General features: G+C 44.9%; 2 protein-coding genes across 3 annotated transcripts; one reads left to right on the forward strand and one right to left on the reverse strand.

Moving 5' to 3' along the window:
- Positions 1 to 197: 197 nt before the first annotated feature.
- On the reverse strand, positions 198 to 6,476 carry LOC139350938 (HMG box-containing protein 1-like). The gene is made up of 13 exons (XM_070992614.1): positions 6,434 to 6,476; positions 5,257 to 5,361; positions 4,904 to 5,011; positions 4,589 to 4,784; positions 4,174 to 4,300; positions 3,905 to 4,016; positions 3,560 to 3,669; positions 3,245 to 3,401; positions 3,016 to 3,160; positions 2,748 to 2,866; positions 2,400 to 2,583; positions 2,157 to 2,298; positions 198 to 1,979 (listed from the first exon to the last, which is right to left on the reverse strand). The coding sequence occupies exons 2-13, from the start codon at positions 5,345 to 5,347 to the stop codon at positions 1,962 to 1,964; spliced, it is 1,509 nt and encodes a 502-aa protein (XP_070848715.1). The 5' UTR covers positions 5,348 to 5,361; positions 6,434 to 6,476; the 3' UTR covers positions 198 to 1,961.
- A 1,326-nt stretch (positions 6,477 to 7,802) lies between these two features.
- Positions 7,803 to 18,805, forward strand: pik3cg (phosphatidylinositol-4,5-bisphosphate 3-kinase, catalytic subunit gamma). Of its 2 annotated transcripts, none has more exons than XM_070992548.1 (24): positions 7,803 to 7,937; positions 8,622 to 8,841; positions 8,965 to 9,136; positions 9,217 to 9,479; positions 9,749 to 9,835; positions 9,912 to 10,012; positions 10,130 to 10,299; positions 10,423 to 10,610; positions 11,248 to 11,355; positions 11,459 to 11,546; positions 11,632 to 12,061; positions 12,139 to 12,237; positions 12,327 to 12,462; positions 14,383 to 14,448; positions 14,627 to 14,770; positions 14,980 to 15,061; positions 15,261 to 15,364; positions 15,464 to 15,610; positions 15,694 to 15,784; positions 15,867 to 15,997; positions 16,340 to 16,451; positions 16,551 to 16,708; positions 16,885 to 16,966; positions 17,119 to 18,805. In XM_070992548.1, the coding sequence occupies exons 2-24, from the start codon at positions 8,629 to 8,631 to the stop codon at positions 17,316 to 17,318; spliced, it is 3,372 nt and encodes a 1,123-aa protein (XP_070848649.1). In that variant the 5' UTR covers positions 7,803 to 7,937; positions 8,622 to 8,628; the 3' UTR covers positions 17,319 to 18,805. The 2 variants fall into 2 exon arrangements, with proteins under 2 accessions (XP_070848649.1, XP_070848650.1); XM_070992549.1 differs by having other exon boundaries at positions 8,626 to 8,841.
- The last annotated feature ends 2,859 nt before the right edge of the window (positions 18,806 to 21,664 follow it).

The raw sequence follows: 21,664 nt of genomic DNA on the forward strand, positions 1-21,664 counted from the left end.
CAACCATGAGAGGTTAACAAAGATTAAGTCAAAACCAAAAACAGATATTTCTATATTAACATATTAATATTTGCCGTTACACATTATACTGCAGCAGTCACATAAGATAAAGTGTATATAGTGCATTAACAATAAACCTCGTTACACAATGAGAATATGAATATTTCAATGTTTTGTTTTTTCTGTTTCTGTAAAAATGTCACTTTCTCAAGCACTTACACCTCAAACAGATCCAAATCCTGCCTTCACACTCTGCACTATATGAAGCACTTTCATCTGATCACATGACGTTTCTAAAGCCTCACACATCTGGGCTCCCACCTGCTTGTCAACTTCCAAATGATGTGTTTACATGCACGCAGTATATGAGATACTATCACGTTACAGAAGCTGGGCTTTTATTTGGGATGTATGGAGATTTTTTCTCTATCTTGTGCTCCATCAGCCCTGGGGGAGTCCTGTTTGCTGACTAGTGGTTTGCTCAGCCGGACCGTTTGTCATTTTGCCATTCACCTGTCTCTTCCCATCCTACCAGTTACAAAATGTTCAGTGTGCACACTACCTGTCTGACAGAGGCTAGAAATGGCATCAAATAAACCCATCAGATCTCAGTGGGGGAGACAAACCTCAAGCGGTTGGGCCAAACAAATATGTTGTGTTTTTTGTTTTGTTTTTTCCAGTTGAAGGTTTTATGAGGGAACAAGACTGAAAATAATGATCTCCATCTCACTCTTTGTGAGCAACCTGTGAGTAACATGAAGCTCTCGCCTGTAGTCATGCTTCTTTGATTATACACAAACATATTATGGCACATACAGATGTTTGAATCAAAAGTGATAACATATCACGTGACTTCCTACATTGTGGGTATCTTTGCCCCAAATAATAATGGAAATTGTTTGTGACAGGACTCATGTGGTCTTGTATCCTGTGTGAATACATATTAATTACTGAAACATCTTAAATTAGAGCCATAAAATAAATAAAAGGCCAGGGGAAAAATCTTGTTTCTGTACGACAATGGCTGCCACAGAAAAGTCAGTTTGACAGCACAGATTTTGGAAAACAGGGAGGCATCCTAAAACATGATTGAAAAAGCAGCTATAAATCTGAGAAATTAGACCAAATGGCCTGTTTCTAATGAGGGCCTGGTTCTCTCTGAAGTCAAAGTAATTAAATCCCCCGGGCCACTATTTGAGAATTTATGGCGTACATTTGTTTAAGAATTAAATATTACATGATAAATGATACGAAAGCAAGGTTAAAATACATAGTCTTGTGCAATACACTGCGTGCAAATCCAAGTAATACAGGCAATAAAATACTTTGTACTGTATATATCTTTATATATAATATACAATTTTGGGAAAATAGCTACATTCTCTACTTAAATTGCTATAGCACCACAACTTCCACCTGTTTCAAGCATATGGCGAGAGCCTGAAAACAATCAGAATCTCTCTTTTTTTTATTGTCACATTGATGTAAAATCACTTGAGGAGATGAACTCCAGTCATATACAGATGATCTAATTCCTAATTTTGTTTGGGAAAAATATCCTCTGTAGGGAGATACTACGGTGCTCGGTAGCATTAGAATGTGATGTTTTATAGCTTGTTATAAGCACTATCATCAGATTATGATTTCTACCACTTTAAATGTTACATTTAGCACCTTTTAAAACCAATAGAAACAGAAGTTTTTTGAGAGCTGCTTAAAATGTCTATATAAAGTAGATTCTGCTGCTCTTTTTACTGTGACAACATTTGTGAGAATCTTTAAAAAGACTGAATCAAACTCTCTCTTTGGGAGATCAAGGCAAGTCTGTTAACAAAATATAATTTTCAAGCATAGCATCAGAATCCACATCGATCCTTTTCCTTGTCACTTCTGAATGTGTGTGAGTGTGTGTTTGTACGCCTACAGGCCGTGCTGATCGTCCTCTCTTCACGTCTGCAGCCTTAATTTCCCTGACAACCCTGTTGGACACAGACGATGATTTAGACAGCAGTACAAAGCACTGGATTAAGCTCTGTGTGTGTGTGTGTGTGTGTGTGTGTGTGTGTGTGTGTGTGTGTGTGTGTGTGTGTGTGTGTGTGTGTGTGTGTGTGTGTGTGTGTGTGTGTGTGTGTGTGTGTGTGTGTGTGTCCCCTTACCGAGCTGGTTCGTTTGCGTTTCCAGCAGTCTGGGTTGAGTCTTTTCTGTTCGTCTGCGAGGGCTTTGGCCTGTACGGTGAACGCCCGCCGGTCCTCACTTCGCATCTTCTTCCACCTCTCACCAAGGAGGACGCTGATAGCTCTGAAACACACACACACACACACACACACACTGCCTTACAGTACATCAATACATGTCATGTTGCTGGCTTCACCACACATGCAGACACAGAGCACACCCACCTGTTGTCCTTGCCTGGGTACATCTGTGTGTACTCCACCCTGAACTTTTTGGCAAACAGCATGAAGGCATTCATTGGCCGCTTGCACTTAGCGGGCGGGGCATTGTTGCTTCCTGCAGTGCTGGCATGCTGGCTTTTGGTTGGCTTTTGATGAAGATGGTGGGAGTGACCGGGACTGTGGTCGTCTGCAGGTTTTAAGCACATCCACCATTGAAAGGCTTTCTTTAATCAAATACATCCTCAACTGAGCATTTTTGTATTCAGGAAGCTGAGCAACGCCTGTTCTTCATGCTTCTGCTCATCATTCACACAGTTAACTGTCAGATGTGGGAGATTTGGAGTGCAGTACCTTGTGATTTGTCTCTGTCGGGAGAAACGGCCTCGGCGCTGGACTGGGAGGCGCGCCGCCGTCTGGCCATACTGCTCAGCACGTAAACCGCAGAGGAGTCCAGAGGAGTGAAATCATAACTGAGGAAGACGCACAGATAAACACAGGTGTTCCACACACACACACACACACACACACACACACACACACACACACACACACACACACACACACACACAAACTAATCTGCTGATCAGCCTGTTGCTGCTTTTCAGTTCAAAACATTTACCTCCTGAATGTGTCAAAGACCGGAGAGTCGTCGGTATGTTTGGCGTCTCTGTGTCCTGGAGGAAGGCACACACCTCCCACCTCCATTTCATAGCACGGTATCCCATGACGCACCACGGTCAAGCTCGGGTAAAACGACGACCACCCTAACAGAAAGCAAGACAGAGTGTAAAGAGGTCGATATCATGTTGATTTGCACAGTTCTGCTGTTTCCTCATCATCGCTCCTACCTTTATTTTTGACGTAAAAGGGGTGATCAAGTTGGCAGCGGGCGGTCATGGGGGCATGTCCGAATGCCCCGGGGTCAAAGGTCAGCTGTAGGACAGCCTGACCAGACAACACAATCTCTGAATGCTGCACCAGCTGCAGACCCTCAGAGCCATAACCCTGCAAAAGAGCCAGCAGTGGTTTTACTCCGTATGTAAGTATTTATTTTTGCATTCATATTTTTCAGTTCATTCTCATTCTTTTCTGTTGACAAAGTACACTGCAAACCCAGAGGCCTGTCAGTCTAAGAGCAGCCACAAGCTTCCTGCATTATGTACCTTCAGTGATGTGGATTGCTCCTCATCACCAGAGTCTTCCTCAGCAGAGTCCAGGTCCTCAACATCCTGCCACTGCACCTTAGAGCCGCTGTGGAAGCGCAGATGAGTGCCTGGTGACAGAAAAAATCTGCTCTGAGATAACAGCCTCAAATAAAATCCCACATTCAATCATGTATGTGTATGTATGACGAGTCGGAACAAGAAGGCAAAGTAAAAGACACGAGAAGATAAAGTCTCAACAGAGACACTTACACTGTCTTCTAGTCTCATCTAGCTGCCAAGTTAAGACATTTTTGTGTGTGTGTGTGTGTGTGTGTGTGTGTGTGTGTGTGTGTGCGCACCTACCTTTGAGAAAGCAGTGCCAGGCGGTGGGTGGCCAGGAGAAGCTCCAGCCCATGTCTTCATCGTCAGACAGGGAGGATCTGGTTGACACTGCAGAACCACATTCACTGCTCTTCTGTGGAAACACGAAGCGGCAGCATTGTCAGGCACCGCTGCGATAGAGCCAACAGCTGTAGACCTGCTCACACACAGCTTTCGATGGCACGTGGTCAGAGGTGAGTAGAAGATAACAAAAGACACTTTTGGAGGAAGCAGGTAAACATGAGCGGTACCCTGCTGCGACGACGCTCCCTGCCGTGACCTCTGGGGGGCGACATGGTGCTGCTGGGGAGCAGCGGAGGAGGCCGGGCGTAGGAATGTAGATTACTGCTGGTGCTGGAGAGGCAGACTGAAGAGGAGCTGAAAATGACACAGGCTCATGAGTGGCACCCAATGCTAACAGCACAGAGACTCTGTCATTTGTATGGCTGATGCAATATGGCATGTTTAGGAGAAGTGTTCTTATCATATAGAAGCTTATAGAACATCTTTTAATACTCCATGTTGTTGACTAAGGGGCAGGATTTAAACCATGGAAGAGAATTGTGTAGATATAACATTTACAGAACGTGTAACATGATGGTGGAGACATATTACAACCATATACATGAAGTAAAGATCATACTTTGAAGTCCGAAGAGAATATACCTGCTGTGAGGAGACTCCTGGAGCAGTGGGCTCTGGGGTCCTGTGGCGATGTGAGCCAGCTGCGTCAGCCAGTGTGTGTCGGGAGGGTGTGTGTGTGCGTGCCGCTCCTGGTGTGACACGCCCAAGTCCACCTGGTAGACAGGTGGTGCTGCTGTCTCCACCTCCTCCCGCACCTCCTGCAGGTCTGGGAGGTCGTCTAGAAGGAGAAGAGAAGGCAGCAGAGATGGTGGATTTAACAAAAACCTGAAGCTCAGATGCATTTCACTCTTCATCCATCCATGTGATAAAGCTGGTGCATGCTGCTGATTCACGTACCATATTCCATGTAGCTGTCACTGGTGGGGAAGCCAGGTGAGGAGGCGAGGCGTTCCTCACAGCAGAGCAGGTCATGTGACGGGTCTCCATCGGCATCCATCATCCCTCCTGAAGGTAAGACCAGACAAACGACAGGTTGTCATGCAGAATTGTGAAGTATTATAGTATGGACGGCACCAAAACAGCAAAAGCTATTGTAAGTCTCAGTGTATTTTGTAAATAGTGATGTGTTTTCTTAATCTGACAAAGTGGAGGTGTAAGTAAATCACTGCAGCGCCCCTTTCAGAGTTTAGTGCCAGTAACCACTCAGTCCAGATGCAGGTGAGCTCTGCAGTCTGCTGCTCTGAGGCTACCTGTGTGTTCACCCTGAGCCTCTGAATCCTGCACGCTCTGATGTTTGGGGTCGCTGGACAGCACAGCCGGGGTCAACATCTCCCAAACCATGGTGTCCACGGGCACTGAAACATGCAGACAGATGAATAACTGCATACGCTATCGCCAACAAGCCTCACTTTATGTGATCAGTCAAATATAGGTAGCAATTATAACTTGAAGATAATGCTAAATTAAATATTACTGCCATCAGGGTCAACATTAGCCATATTCCAGGAACTCAGTAGCAAAAAGAGAAACTTAAGCCTTTACTGCTGTAATGTATAGGCTATTAATGGTTGGGGTGACATAAGGAGACACAGGGTGACATAACAGGGCAACACTTGGCTGGCTGCCATTACCTAATAACACACCCGTTTAGACACATTCTCAAAGACAGAGTATATTTACCACCTCATTAATTAATTGGATATTATGGATACAACGTGAACAACGTGTTGCAATACCAATTTTCAGACGCGCAGACGTGATAAGAGCGTGTTTGCTGCTTTCTCTATTTCGCAATATTCCCGTCATGTGACTCCCTCTTGTTTATAAACTTTCAGCTCGTCCGCGCATGCGCACAAGAGGCCCATTCATTCAGTGCTGAGAATGGCAACAACGTTACATTTGAAGTAAGAAGTTCATATTTAGTAAAAAGCACGAAATGAAACACACAGTGTGAACTGGGTATTGGGAAATTAACGAGTATTGTTAAATGATGCTGGTGTCAACGTGTTTACACCTCCAAACACTTCAGACGAGGCAGAGTTGTTTGTTGTCGCCAAACAAAAGTGCCGTAGAAACACTGAAGTTAAAAGAGCGTCGACGAAAACGCGAAAAAGCCCCAGCGACTGTGTTTTAACGGGCAAATTAACGACCGTCATGAGATTCGGAGCGAGAAAATATCATTAAAGTAGTTAAAATGGACGAGCCATCCTGTTGCGCAAAGACGGTTACAACAAAACAACTAACGTCAACAATGAAGCTTTACGGGGAGCAGCGAAACTGCATTTACGACGAAAAATACACGTTGACAGTTTGACATTATTACTCGTGTGCCAACTTCAGGGAGAAACCATTCAAATGGTCTAAACGTGTCTCAAATTCAACGCTTAAAAACCCATAAATGATTTCAATGAACTTTCCTTAACTCACCAAAAACAGTCGCCTTGTACGGGTGAAGGGGCTGGTACAAACACATTTCCCCCTGCAATCCTATTGGCCGTACCTGATGTCACTGTACAGCTTCTCTCATCCTCATTGGTCAGTTCAGAGCGGACTCGCTCTCTTCATTATCATCGCCACAACAATAAAACATCGGGTGGGTTAGAATGATGAAAGATGGCTGAACGGAAGGTACAACAAGTGGCAAGTTACTAAACATGTAACTTTGGTTCAACACAGTGACATAACACCGGAAGCAGACTGTGAGTCAATTAGGATAAATAGGAGGCATTATCTCTCAATCTCCTAATGTGGCAAGAGCATATAATAGCAATTCAAAAGGATGACATGCTTATAGCACAGTATTCACACTTGAGCCTGAAAATGCAAAGATTGAGCAACGAGTAATGCAGCACTTGATGAGTGCTGATGTGTGGCGATAAACCAGACTATAAACATGAACAACAAACACATTAAAACCGTATGAATGTTGTTGATCATTTCAGCAGTAGACAAATAGCCTCCAGCTGGACTGTAATACATCTCGTACAGCCAGAACAACAGGTAGTTTCGGCCAGGTGACCTAGTCAAAGACAGTGGCCCACTGCTGAGTTTGTAGCCCTTTTATCCCTCAGTACATTCTTTAGTGTAATCAAAGATGTTTCACTGCTGCAAGGAGGAGATGGTGAAGCCATCATCAGAAAGCGCAACATCCAGTCAGTCAGAGGTGGAGCAGCCAAAAGAGCACAGTTAGTTTTTTAAGAACAGTTTTCTGGTGAAGAGACCAGATATATGTACACACATATTTGTGTATACATACAGTGTGTGTGTGTATATATATATATATATATATATATATATATATATAGTGATTGTTCACTGCCCTCTTGTGCTCACGGTCTGGAACTGCATATCAAGGCAGTGTACATCAGTTAGACATGATTACATATCAACGTTTCCGGTCAATACTTTCGAAATAAATCATAACAAGTAAATAATATTACATTTCAAACTCCGGCAATCTGGAATAATTATTATTATTTATTCGTGTGTATTAACAAGTGCACACTCATGTTTGGGTGAGAAAAAAACTTGACTGGTCACCCTTTGCTTTTGTTTGAAAGTGAGACCATATTCACTTCTTCCATAGCTTGATAGTCCCTTTGCCTCTTTTACATCATTTCTGAAGATCAGCTAACAATCAGACAATTAAAATATGGCTTCAGGGTTTCATGGCTACCCTTCTAAATACTATTTTTCTAGAGCTGTCGTACGTTTATTTTGAAGAGACATGCCGGAAATCCTGTCCTGGTTAGAAGAAGTTAGCCGCTCGAGCTTGACATTCTTCCCGAGGAGAGGCGCAGCGGTTCCTCAGTAGAGAATTGGTACAAACTTAAAAACTCTGTTTTCACTCTGGTTTGTGGTCTTTTCATGTAGCATAAATGCCGAAACTTTCAGCCGAAGCCCCGGGTGTCGTTGCCGTCTGCGTTCATTGGTGAGTCCCAACAAAGACTCTGTGTTTTTTGACAAAATTGACGCTTCTCCTTCCGATAATTATGGCAGCTGTCCCGTTACATACAGCACAGACTCACGCAGTTCCGCTATGGCTGCTGTGTAAAGTTTGATTCACTTCTCGCGGGGTTGTCACTGTCCATTTACACTGCAGACATAGATAATAATAACAGTAATAATAATGTAAATGACACACAGTCGTTGAAAGCGGCAGAGTGTTTCTCCGTTCACTCATACTTTCATCCATACTGGCTCGAGCTTTTGCTTCCTGCTTCAAAACTTCCTCTGCTGATGTGAAAGAAGCAGAAGGGAAACTGAAGCCAGTTCATCCTGTGACTGAGGACACTTCAGTCCATCAAGATCATGAGTATGTTTTGGGGTTTTGTTTTTTTTTTGGTTTGTTTTTGTTTAAATGCTTTAATGTGGCTGTCATCATGGCGGTCTGCTTTTTGTAGGAGTTTTCAGTGGTTTAAATTTCCTGTCAAATGAGTTCTGTTTGATTGTCACAGCTGTTTTAGACAGAAAAAGATGAGACCTCAGTGCTCTGCTTTGGGTATGGAGGCTGACAGTGCCAGTAAATGCCGCTTTTCTTTGTTTTATCCTGTATTAAACTGAATATCTTTCAGTATTAAGCATATTTTTCTGTTCGTCTGTCGTCCCCCTCAAGCTAGGCGATGGACGGGAAGCAGATCCAGCTGAGTGACGAAGAGCCCAAAGTCCTGCGAGAAGAGAACCGGAGGAGGAGGAGAAAGAAGGCCATCACCTCGTCATCCTGCGCCTCCATGGATCAGATCGCCGTGGAGTTCGTCCTGCCCACCGCGGCGCGGGGCGGAAACAGCCCTGACACTCTGCTGCTGGAGGTGGCTGGAAACTGGACGGTGGAACAGGTCTGACGCACTCATTCATGGTCAACTCTTGGCATTATTTGTTATGGACGGTAAAGTGGCCCTCTCAGCAGCTTTCAGTATGCCTCGTATTGATTTGCTGTGTACTCATCTCTTGTCTCGCAGGTGAAAGCTCAGGTGTGGCTGAAGGCGGTGACTTTAAACCTTTGTCCTGACTTCTACCAGCGCTTTTCTCCCGACCACTGCATCCTGCTCTACCAGAAGAAAGGCAACGTGTGTGAGATCTACGACAAGCACCAGGTCTTCCAGACGCTGGACTGCATTCGTTACTGGAGAGGTACTAACCAGCGACTAGCCGAGGAGCTGTTTTACTCAGTCGCAACGATGTTGTCAAACACGTCTGTTGTGTTTCAAAAGCCCTGAAGAAAGACGTCGGGCGGATCCAGCTGGTTCCTCGCCCGCAGCCGTCAGACGAGTCCCTGCAGTACCAGCGCTATCTCAACTACCTGATTGGCTACGACGTGACTGATGTCAGCAACGTGCATGACGACGAGCTGGAGTTCACCCGCAGGAAGCTGCTGACCCCGAGGCGCATCGAGCTGTGTGACCGCGACCCAAAGCTCTACTCCATGGACCCCTGGGTGACCTGCAAGCTGCTGCCTGAGCACCTGCTCAGCAAGGTGTGTGTGGTTGTTTGATTTTATTATTTAAACGGTGAACTCATGAATTGCCTTTTGAGTGTACTAGTACACTCAAAAGTGTGGTGGTGCCAAAGCAGCAGGATGAATCAGCAATATTGTCTGAAAGTAACGCATTTAATCAAAATTCACATGCAAGCTGATATAAGTTTCCTGAAACAAGAAACTAAAGTGTCATGAGGAAACTCAAGAATCTGGTGGGAAAGTTTCTTAGAATCTTACAAGAAAATTGGATTCCTTCCTCCTTTCAGGTCAGCAACAATCACATCCTGGTGGTGATCCACATCAGCACGGCCAGCCAGACCATCAAGGTCTCCATCGATGACCCGCCAGCACAGGTAGATGATGTCATTATGTTGACGGCTTTTTCTTCTGTCGCCGTGATGTGTTCTGACAGTGTTCCATGTTGTTCAGGTGTTGGCGAGTTTCTTCACCAAGACAGCCAATAAGAGAGGTTTGCTGGGCATTCCTGACCACATGTGTGAGACTGACTTTGTGCTGCGTGTGTGTGGAAGGTACAGTGTGCCAGATGCTGAAACACATCTGCAAAGTAAAAGCAATACACTGGATATATGCTATGTCATTCACATGTTGCGTTTTCCAGTTCAAAGTAACAGCGTCTGTTCACGCAGGGAGGAGTACCTGTATGGAGATAAACCGCTGCAGAACTTCAACTGGATCCGTCAGTGTCTGAAGAACGGGGAGGAAATCCACCTGGTTCTGGAGACAGCACCTGATCCCAGCCTGGATCTGGTCCAGAAGGAGGATTGGGCGCAGGTGGATGACTGCACCGGAGTCGCAGGTAAATTAAGACACATGTACTGTGTTTGTTTGGGTGTATTCGATGTATGAAATCCAGTTCATTGAGGTTTGGCCGGTCCGTCTTTCGGTGGTCTTAATTCTCCTCCTTGTTTTCCTCTGCTAGGCACCCATGAGCAGCTGACCATCGACGAGAAGGACCACGAGCGAGTGTTCACCATCTCTATGTGGGACTGCAACAGGAAGTTCAGAGTGAAGGTGCTGGGTATTGACATCCCGTCCCTCCCCAAAATCCCGGAGCTCATTGTCTTCATCGAGGCCAGTATCTTCCATGGCCAGCAGCTTTTAGCTCAGGTAACTCAGACCGCGGCACGCAAGAGAAGAAGACCTGATGATGGCTGACTGACAGCTGTGATCTATGTGGATTTCACGGCGGCTAAAATCGTTAGCTATGACGCAGCATTTCAAACTGCTGTCAAAAATAATGCTGAAAATAAGCATGTCTTATTTTATAGGCGCATTTTTGACAAATGGTCACGGTCGGCGCTAACCTCAGTGACAGATCCATGACATTACATTAAAAACCTCCCAGTGTTTCACCAGCTGGATGCCTTAATGTGGCCTCTGACTTGACTGTAAGAGTGAAGCTGATATCAGTGAGATCAAATTAAAAACAGTAACGCTGGATTTACACTCTGTGAAAACTTTTGTGCATGACGACAGTTTGACTTCCTGCAGGAGAATGGCGGACTCCGCCACTGACAATGAAAACTACTTTAAAGGGTGTTTGTAGATATATTTGATAGACATTCCTGAAAAATGATGACCAGCAATTCTATCAAATGCAGGGTTTTGATTTTATGGAAATCTTAAGGATTGCAGCTTTAAACTGGATTGAGCAAATCAGACCTGAGATCGACCGCTGTCTCAGCTGTGAGTTTTCAGGAAGCACAGAGACAGCAGAGCTTTCACCCTGCCTTTACTTTCCCAGGAGAGGACATCCTCTAAAACCTTCAGTGAAGAAGTGCTGTGGAACTGCTGGCTGGAGTTTAACATTAAGATCAAGGACCTGCCGAAAGGAGCGCGCCTCAACCTCCAGGTAAACAGACAGACAGGGCTATTTTTCATTGATTAGTAGTAATCATTGTAGTGAATCTCCAGATATATATTTTTATGTATTATGACTATTTTTTTCCACTCAGGTGGTGTGCGGGAAGCAGCCCCAGACGCCGACCTCCAAGGGAAGCTCAGCCTACCAGGATAGCACAGTGGGAACAGGCAGCCATGATGGTGAAGTCCGCTAACGTTTGCCTGCTGCGTCGTGTTGACAGTCGTCAGAGCGAGGCTTTATTCTGTCTGTCTGTCCTCCTTTCAGGAAAGACCAAGAGTCGCCTTCTGTACTACGTCAACCTGCTGCTGATCGACCACCGCTCTCTGCTCCGCCAGGGTGAGTTCATCCTCCACATGTGGAAGATGCCGGAGAAGAGCGAGGAGAGCAGCAGCAGCATCAACGCGGACAAGCTCACCTCGGCCACCAACCCGGACAAGGCCTCCACCATGGCCATCGCCATTTTACTGGACAAGTACTGCTACCCCGTGGTGCTGCCCAAGAGTCGCGACGTGGGCCGGGACGTTGGGGCGGGGAGCGAGGAGGCCGAGGGCGGGGAGCGGGGTCAGAGGGAGATGCCGAACCACCTGAAGAAACAGTTTGCGGCCATCGTGGCGACCGACCCTCTGCATCCGCTCAGTCCTGAGGACAAAGAGCTGCTGTGGCACTTCAGGCATGAGTGCATGCGCGACCCCAGGTACTTACGGATCATTGTTTTTCATTTCTGCTTTTGCTGTCATTGCTGCATATTTATCACCGCCCCCTTGTCACCAGGGCCTACCCAAAGCTCCTGGGTTCAGTCAGGTGGGGGAAACAGGAAGATGTTTTGGCAGCACACCGCCTGTTGGAGCGCAGCAGCGCGTGGGACAGCAGGTAAAAGGCCTTTCACACTGCCACCACATGAAACTGTCCTCAATAAGGTTCTGTGTCCCATCACCTGTCGCCATGTCATTCCCGTTCAGCGGTCTGGACGTCGGCCTGGCCATGCAGCTGCTGGACTGTCACTACTCGGACGCTCAGGTTCGCTCAATGGCCGTCAGGAAGCTGGAGACTCTGGAAGATGATGATGTGCTCAGGTACCTTCTGCAGCTTGTGCAGGTGTGTCTTTTCTCTTTGACTTTTTTTTATGCGTACCTGTTTAAGCTGAAACAGCTGAAAGCATCAGTGACTCACTACATTTATTCAAGTGCCATACCAAACTTCAATTTTGAGGAACTTGTGTTTCCATTTTCTGCCTTTTAACACTTCTTCACCACATTTCAGATGAAGAAAATGCACTTTTTACTGCATCTGCATTTCTTTGAAAGCTGTAGTTACTTTGCAAATCAAGATTTTACCTGCAAGGCATCAGCTTTGTTGTTAAGCACTTTGAGCTGCATGTCTCGTATTAAAGGTGCTGCGCAAGTTTATTCTATATAGGAGTTGAAATTGCCTCACCCAGACCAACTGTAGTGTTAAAATACTGAGTATATGTTGATGCATTAATAATAAGTCATTAATATAACACTGTAAAAAGTGTCTAAAATTCAGACACATCTGCTTTGCTACAGAGAGTTAATATGAAAGCTTGTCTGTACTCTGAGGCTACCGTGAGCAGCTGGTTAGCTTAACTTAGCTTAGCTTAGCATAGCGCAAAGACTTTGATTTGATTGTTGGACAGATTAAAGAAATGGCATATAACATGTCAGAGAGTTAAACACAGAGGAGTGTCCACCTGTTTCCAGTCTTTGTGGTAAGCTCTGGCACCTCTAACTGTCATTGTTCACAATAGTTACAGTCATTAAAGCACAGGATCATTTTTATTTGAACACACTGATGATTGAAACACAGCACATGTGGCTCACACAGCACTTCTCTCTAACTCTCCTGTTCCACCTGATCTCACAAGCTCGTGAGGGGAGGCAGCTCGGCGGACACACACTGCGTGTTTGTCTTCTGATGTGTTTCCATGGTGACCCTGTGGTCAGCTTTGCATGTGCGCTATGAATTAACGACCGAGGCCAGCAAAGGGCCCTTTGGTCTGATAGGAAAATGACTCTCCCCGTCACAGATACTGTTGTCTTTGTGTCCTGTGAACATCAGTGGCATGTGGAGGGTTTCAACTCAGAATGCGTTCTAAGATACGCTGCATACTGTGAACACAGAGAAATGCTGCTGCCTGGGAAATGTAACTAGTGCTTGCACTGCAATTGCAGGACATAATTACATAAACACCCCTGTTATAGACATCGCATAGCTTATAATAAAGTGGCTGCTGAAGAATTGTGTTCTGACGACTGACAACGCAGCAGGTCAGTGTTCAGCTCAGCTCAACTCCACGCCATTCTACCTCAAGCACGCCTTCCGAGGCCTCCCCTGACTATCGGCTGCTCTCGTCCTCTTTCCAGCTGCGAGCTGCAACTCCTCTCAAACAAGGCTGGCGTCTGTTCACGCCTCTGACCCGCTGAACCGCTCTCTACTTCCTTCAGTAAGCACAGTGAGCTCTGTGTTTTCACTGCACTTCCTTCACCGCCGCAGTCCACTTTCTGCCTCCTCACACTGTAATCTCTGAACCGAAGATCCCATGTGAAGGTTATGCTACACCTTTTTTGTGCGTGTCCCTGAGGAGCCTCACAGCCTTTATGGCACTTCCTACCTCATGAGACATTTACAAAGCCTGTTGTTTTGCAGTGTCTTGAATGTGGCTTTCTTTACGACGGCTTGAAGTCCTCTTCCTCTATTCCCTTTGCACACGTGTAAAAAACTCCCCAGGCTACCCTTTTTGAAAGAAAACCACGTGGTCTGGATGATATCCAGACAGGTTTTGATAGAGTTTCTCATGTCAACAGTAACAAAATATATAAAAAATGTGTTTTCGTGTGTATGCATGCATGTTCACTGAAACCTGAAAATCCTGTCTGACTAGATGCTTTAATAAGCAGCTAAATTGCCTGGTTTGTGTGTGTGTGTGTGTGTGTGTGTGTGTGTGTGTGTGTGTGTGTGTGTGTGTGTCCATGTGTGTCCATGTGTGTCCTGCAGGCGGTCAAGTTTGAGCCTTATCATGACAGTGCCCTGGTCAGGTTCCTGCTGAAGAGAGCTCTGAGGGTGAGCAGGACCAACATCTGGATATAATAATAATAATAATAATAATAATAATAATAATAATAATAATAATAATAATAATAATAATAATATTCAGACAGTATTAGCGTCTCTGGCCTCCAGCTGATGCTTCCTGCGTGCATTGTGATTGACGCTGACAGACTGTGATTTCCTTCCACAGAGCAAGCGTATCGGTCATTTTCTCTTCTGGTTCCTGCGCAGTGAGATCGCCCAGTCCATGCATTACCAGCAGAGGTATGCCGTCCTGCTGGAGGCCTACCTGAGAGGCTGTGGCGAGGACATGCTGCAGGACTTCAGGAAGCAGGTGAGCAATAAGTCTGCATGTCTGGTACACCAGTGGTTCCCAATCTTTATATACCCAACATCACAAATGTACCTCAAGGGACTGTACAGGAAACCTCTACCCTCAGGCCCCCGTGGAGAGGGAGCCACGTGACATGTGGCGACCCTTTAGATCAGACTTGCAGTCTCTCTGCTAGCCAGCAACTCACACAGTGAACTGATGCTCTCCAGGTGGAGATGACTGATGCTCTGCAGAAAGTCACCCGTGAGATCAAGGCCATGTCCGCCGACAAGTACGACGTTACCGCACAAGGTGAGGCGGGGAAATCAAACTTTCAGGCCATCCTGCAGCTCTGTTTTGCCTGTTTTGCCAAAAGCAACCCACTAAGATTAAAGATTTGACACTCAGGAGTCGCAGTGCGTCAGTTTACCGCGGTTTAAAGATGAGACATTCCTCCAAGTCAAGAAACTACAGCTGAGAGTGTGTGTGTGTGTTTGTGTGTGCTCATCAGTGGTGTTTCAGCTGCGTCAGAAGCTGGAGACTCTGCAGTCGTCAGGTCTGCCGGACAGTTTCAGAGTCCCCTACGATCCTGGACTCAGAGCTGGAGCCCTGCTGGTGAGAGACAAATACACACATACACAGGCAGTGGAAATAACCGTGCACACCTGTACAGCATAAAGCACATGAAGGTAAATACTGTGCCCGTGCATTCAGATCGAGCAGTGTAAAGTGATGGCATCCAAGAAGAAGCCTCTGTGGCTGCAGTTCAAAAGGGCCGATCCCACCACTCTGTCCAAAGACCCCATCGGCATCATCTTCAAAGACGGCGATGACCTCAGACAGGATATGCTCATCCTGCAGGTGAGCGGCGGCACAGCCTCGTAGCACAGACGGCGGCAAATGACTGGAGAAAGATTACATTGTTTCCCGCCGTGTCCCCGCAGATCCTGCTGATCATGGAGTCCATCTGGGAGACTGAATCACTGGATCTGTGCCTGTTACCGTATGGCTGCATCTCCACCGGGAACAGAATCGGTCGGTTGTGAGTCACGGGTTGAACATCGCAGCGATCGTGTGATAGTTACCCCCTCCCTCTGTCTCTACCGCTGTGTTACAGGTATGATTGAGATTGTGAAGGACGCCACCACCATCGCCAACATCCAGCAGAGCGTCGTGGGAAGCACCGGCGCTTTCAAAGATGAAATCCTCTATCAGTGGCTCCGGGACAAGTGTGTCAGCGAGGACAAGGTGCACATGGCAGCCTCGTGACAGTCAGCACAGAAAATGCACGATGTGATTGTTTTGTCTCTGGCAGCTGCTCTGTTTTATCCGACGTTACAGGAAGTAGCAGCGTGACAGACGGGAAGGAGGTTTTTCCTGTCATCACACATACGCTCACTCACGCACACGCTTTTAGCTATGACACTTGCATCTCTAGATTCTGTATCTTTTTCAGGCTTTGTATTACTGATACAGTGAAAGATGTATCAGTGTTTCTTATTCAATAATCTGATTCTTCAAAGCCAATGAAGTGATGGAAAATGAGCGAGAAAGGTGTTTTAATGTGTGATTTTCTCTGTCTGTTTGTAGTTCCAGCAGGCTGTGGTGAGGTTTCTGTACTCCTGTGGTGGCTACTGCGTGGCTACCTACGTCCTGGGTATCGGGGATCGTCACAACGACAACATCATGATCACCGAATCTGGTAAAGACATCCGTGTGTGTCGATGCAGCATGGAGTTGAGAAAAAAGGAAAATTAGGATTAGGAAAAATTAGGAATGACTCTCTGGTGTGTTTCTGTAGGGAACCTCTTCCACATCGACTTTGGCCACATCCTGGGCAATTACAAGAGTTTCATGGGAATCAGCAAGGAGTGGGTTCCCTTCGTGCTCACGCCAGACTTCCTGTACGTCATGGGAACATCAGGAAAGAAAAGCAGCGCCCACTTCCAGAAATTCCAGGTGCAGATCGTGTGAACGCGCTAAATTTACACACAGAGCACAAACATCCATCCACCATCTTTTCAAACGTCAGATAGGTCAGAAAGGTCGTCACAGGGCATGGATGTGAGAGGAGGACGTGTTCTGTGTCCTCTGCATTCATTTGTGTGTGTGTGCATCCTTTGTCTCCATCTCAGGACGTGTGTGTGAAGGCGTACCTCGCCCTTCGCCACCACACCAACCTGCTCATCATCCTCTTCTCCATGATGCTGATGACCGGTACGATTTCCTTCCCCAACAAAACCCATGTGTTATCATTTCTTTTCCAAATCATGTTGAAATGTGGTTTTAGTTGTTAGATTTCGATTTGTTGCCTCAGGACTAATAGTTGTGTGTGAAAAGTGAGACTTTTATCGTTCGGCCGTCGACAGGCATGCCCCAGCTGACGAGCAAGGAGGATATAGAGTACATCCGTGAGGCGCTGACGGTCGGCCGCAGCGAGGAAGAGGCACAGCGCCATCTGCTGGACCAGATCGAGATCTGCAGGGAAAAAGGCTGGATGGTGCAGATCAACTGGTTTGTTCATCTGGTGCTGGGGATCAAGCAGGGTGTGGAGAAACGGTCCACTTAGCGCTCTGTACAGAAAATGTCTTACAATTTTTCCTCAATGCATTTCTGCTTTTTATTTCATGTAAATAAGAGTCTTACAAGAGCGTCCAGCAGAGGACAGAAAAGTCTTGAAAGTGATGAAAATAATTTTTTAAAGTCCCAGTATACCCTCAGATGCAGATTTTGTATTTTAGACCACAGTATGGCTTTGATATAAAGACATTTTTATGAAGAATAATGAGAGCAGAAGAGTGTAAACACCGATCTTTTCAGAAAATATTAAAAAAGGCTGGAACTTTGCAAGCAAAACTGCACAAGAGTATGCAAGAGTGACTGAAAAGTGATTAAAAACCATGAGGATTATAACCTGTGACTCTGCATGTGTGCAGACTTTGCACTGGCATGCGTAAAAATTTAATTCTGTTGCGAGGAGTGAAAATCAGTTGCACTGCAGCAACTGTTTTCACGGCTTGGACCAAGTCTGACATCCAGGTTCTCTCTCTGCTTCACTACCTAAAGAAGTTAATGGTAGATTCTGGTTAAATAAGAAGCCACACTTGAGAGAGGAAGTGGATCTGTACACCCTCCGTTTTCATCCTTTTACAAAGTCAAACGGCTTCCTGTTTCTAGCCGTCTCATTCAGAGTCCTTTCCTGCTGAGGAAGCACGTTTCTCACACTGTTTGCATTTTAAGGTGGTACATGTCACACTGGTTGTTGAAGTAGTGCTGCACTGTCCCTCCAGACCCAGAGGAGCTGAAGATTGAAGGATCAGTCTGTGAAATACTTTTGTTTTTTTTATGAATCTCCTGCTCAGAGTTTGAAAATAATGTAATATTAAGGCGGAAGTTTTATTATTTATGTTTTTAACATAAATCTGTTTATTTGCACTGATTGTTGACAAACACTTCTCAGGTGACTTGAATAACTTGATGCTCATGAAATTTAAGTTCCAAACATATGGATTAAAAGTCAAAGTTAATTTGGTTAGATTATAACTAGCTGCACATGTATGGCATTGTGATGCTACGGTGGCCTGCGGGTGACATTCTGCACATGCTGGCCAGTGCTGTGGTCACCCAGGAGCATGTAAGTTTTGTCTGAAGTTGAATGATTTGCAATATTTCTATTACACCATCAAAACACTGAGAAGGAAATGGAAAGTAGATATTACGTAACCACACAAACCAACTTTGAAAAGCAACACGCTCATAATCAACATCCGATTATTCAATTCTGGATTTTTGTCACATGAGCACAAGTTACTTCCCAGCTGGAGTTAAAAGCTACAAGAAGCATCAGCGGGTTGAAAATCAGTATTTTTATTTTTTTTTAAGTGTCATTAAGAAACTGCTGGAAAGATCCAAACGTTCAGTTGCCCCTTCAGAGATAATACTTTACATTCAAGCTTTTTTTTTTTTTTTTTTGCTGTAAACGCTTTCAGTGGAAACAGAATAACTGAAATGTTTTAGCTTTTCTGTTTTTGATATCAGATTAAAATGATGTGCTGTAAATATTTTACTGTGTTTTATTTTATATTGCAGTAATTGACATTCCTCTCTCTCTTATCTTCCATCTTTCACATGCGTGGCCTGATTCTGACCCTGAGTCAGATCAAAATTGAAACTGTATCAACTGTAATAATTGACTTTGGCCACAAGATGGAGCAACACTACAAGTCTCACCACTGACACCACATTGACCATTCTGCTCCCTCTTCCCTCCCTTGCCTATCTCTTTCCACATTTTCCTCCTTTTCCAGCACTACTGTAACAGGAAAGTGGGTATGAGTGGGTGAGAATGTATGAAATCTTTCTCTGTTTTATGGCCCTAAAGTGCCGTATATCTGTTGATGTACAGGAGGGTCTGAATGGATTAAAATGATAAGCCTCCTCATTCCCCACGGCCTCTTCCTATATGCTGTTACTCTGCTAAATGTCAGCCGTGTGGAGGCTTATCCAGGACGTGATGGCAGTGAATAGAGTGAACGGATTGCAGAACCTTTCTTCCCTTTGTTTTCTGTTTCTCTTAAGCTTCACGATCGTTCTTGATGCGTTTCTTTTACCTTTTTAGGCATCGTGCTCTGAGTGCCAAATGAACATAAAAAAACATGTTACTTCAAGGAATCAGATTATGTGAAAAATGAAGACAGGCAGCCTTATTTTCAAACTGGCACAAGTCCACTGATTAAATTACATGGCTGGATTTGAATTTGCTTCCACTGAACCATGGTAAACATTAAAATATGGATAAGATGTAGTCCATTGAGAGATTTCGACTGGACCTGGTTTTCAGCCATGGCCGGTGTTTTTTGTGTTTTACATGATGAAGTTCTGTCCTGAATTGTAGCCTCCATCTTACTGGAAGCTGCACATTTTCAGTGAACGACAATCAGATGGGAGCGTCGCATCTAATTAGCTTAAAGCGACCCTGTTTTTGACCACTTGTAGTGCTGTGGATCAATGTTTTCAGTGTTCAGTGCCTCGGCATCGGTAACAGCTGTGGCTGCGGGGTGAGCTGATTAGATCTTGGTGATCAAAGGTTACTGTGACCACAGACAACACATTTTTGGCCATAACTCAAAAATTAATTTGCTTATCATGACAAAATTTCACACAAATGTATATAGGAATAAATGATGACATTTTATACCCAAAAGGCCAAAGGTCAACTTCACTTTGACATCATGATGGTCTAGAAAAACACTTTTCTGGCCTTTATTCAGCACCATAACTCAGGAACAGAAGAAGAGATTGTGATCATATTTCACGTTTGGTGAGATGAATTAGCGACACTAATCTTGGTGTCGGGGCCAAAATGTGAGTGAAACGTCCACGTTTTACAAGTTTCTTTGCAGCAGCATCCATGTTTGAAGCATCGTATTGCACCAGAAGCTCATTGGCTGTGCTGATATTAAACTTCAGGTGATTGTTGTTGCACCATGTGATGAAGTTCTCTGTCAGTCCTCTGAACTCTTCAGTAAAAATAGTCTCACTGGACATTATTTACTGGAATCATGCATGTCAATAGTGATAACAAAAAAAAGACAATACCTTTTACTGAATTCCTGCAAAGTCCTCACTATGTGTCACATGAGTCTGACAGACATGGATGTGAATGCATCTGAACTGTTTGGCAGAGGCACAGAATTGTTTGTAACATGAACCCGATCCACATGCTGCCATGGGTTTGAAACTGGTTGAAAATCACTCCACGATCCTTGGGAGAAAAATATTTCTGCACGACATGCTTCTGCTTTTGGCTGATGTTTTTTTTTTTTTTTTTTTCAGGTGCGCTGGAGCTTTTATGGAATAACGTCCTCGGCTCTGACAGGTGTGCGAGGTTGGTGTGGGAGGAAACTGGAAGAAACTGGAGCATCGAGAATCGATTCGCTCTCTTTCTCTATTATCTCTGGTTCCTCTCCAGGAAGACATGAACCAGATCAGCCGACTGGGGAAATCACTCTGCCTGTGCGTGTGTGTGTGTGTGTGTGTTCACATGTTCTCTAATATGTTCCTTTCCTTTCATAGCGAGGAACAATCTGACTTTTAGATCTCCACGGTGAGGACATTTAGCCCGTCCTCCCTTCTGCAAAGGGTTATTTTAGGGTCAGAACTTGAGGTTCATCAGAGTTAATCAGCACATATTAAGCTGGGGGTCCAGGTGATGTGTAGAGCTAAAGGTTAAGAGCAAGGGAAGGCAATGAGGGTCTTCACTAGTACTGAAATACTTGTATGTGTGAGATGTGTGCATGCACTTCAATGTAAATCTAAATGCTGATATACTGTATGTGCATGTGTGTGATTATGATGTGTGGGTGTGATGCACTTCAGTCTATTTGTGGCAGCTGCCTTTAAGTGGCTTGAAGAATATAAACACAGATTTAATGCTTTTCCTTTGAATTCACAGGATGTTTCTGTGACCCGTATAGCTGTTGAAGCTGTCTCCATTGGTGCATTTACTTGTGGTCTTATTTTTGGGGAGGTTTTAATGTTAGCTGTGAAATTAAATCGTTGTATTGTAAAAGATGTACGTGCTCGGGGATCCCAGGTGATGTTTTACAGCTTACTTTATTCATTCAAATTTCTCCTCTGGAGTATTTGGGTGAAGTCCGTTTCTAGCATAGCTAAGCTAATGTAATTTGGGATGTGAATTTGTGCTGCACAGAGTGAATTTACATGTGCTAATATAATCGTCAACTCTACAATTTGCTTTGCATTCAATCAGACATTGCTTAAATGTCATTGGCCGTTTTTTTTATTTTAAGACTGGGCTGACAGCTGTACAGATGCCTCAGCTGTAAGCTCAATTTTAACCCTGAATCAGGCACCTATAATTAGGTTAGGGGTTAGGGTTAATTTTCCAATTGG

Source organism: Chaetodon trifascialis, chromosome 22, assembly GCF_039877785.1.
Source record: "Chaetodon trifascialis isolate fChaTrf1 chromosome 22, fChaTrf1.hap1, whole genome shotgun sequence".
NCBI classification, from domain to species: Eukaryota; Metazoa; Chordata; class Actinopteri; order Chaetodontiformes; family Chaetodontidae; genus Chaetodon; species Chaetodon trifascialis.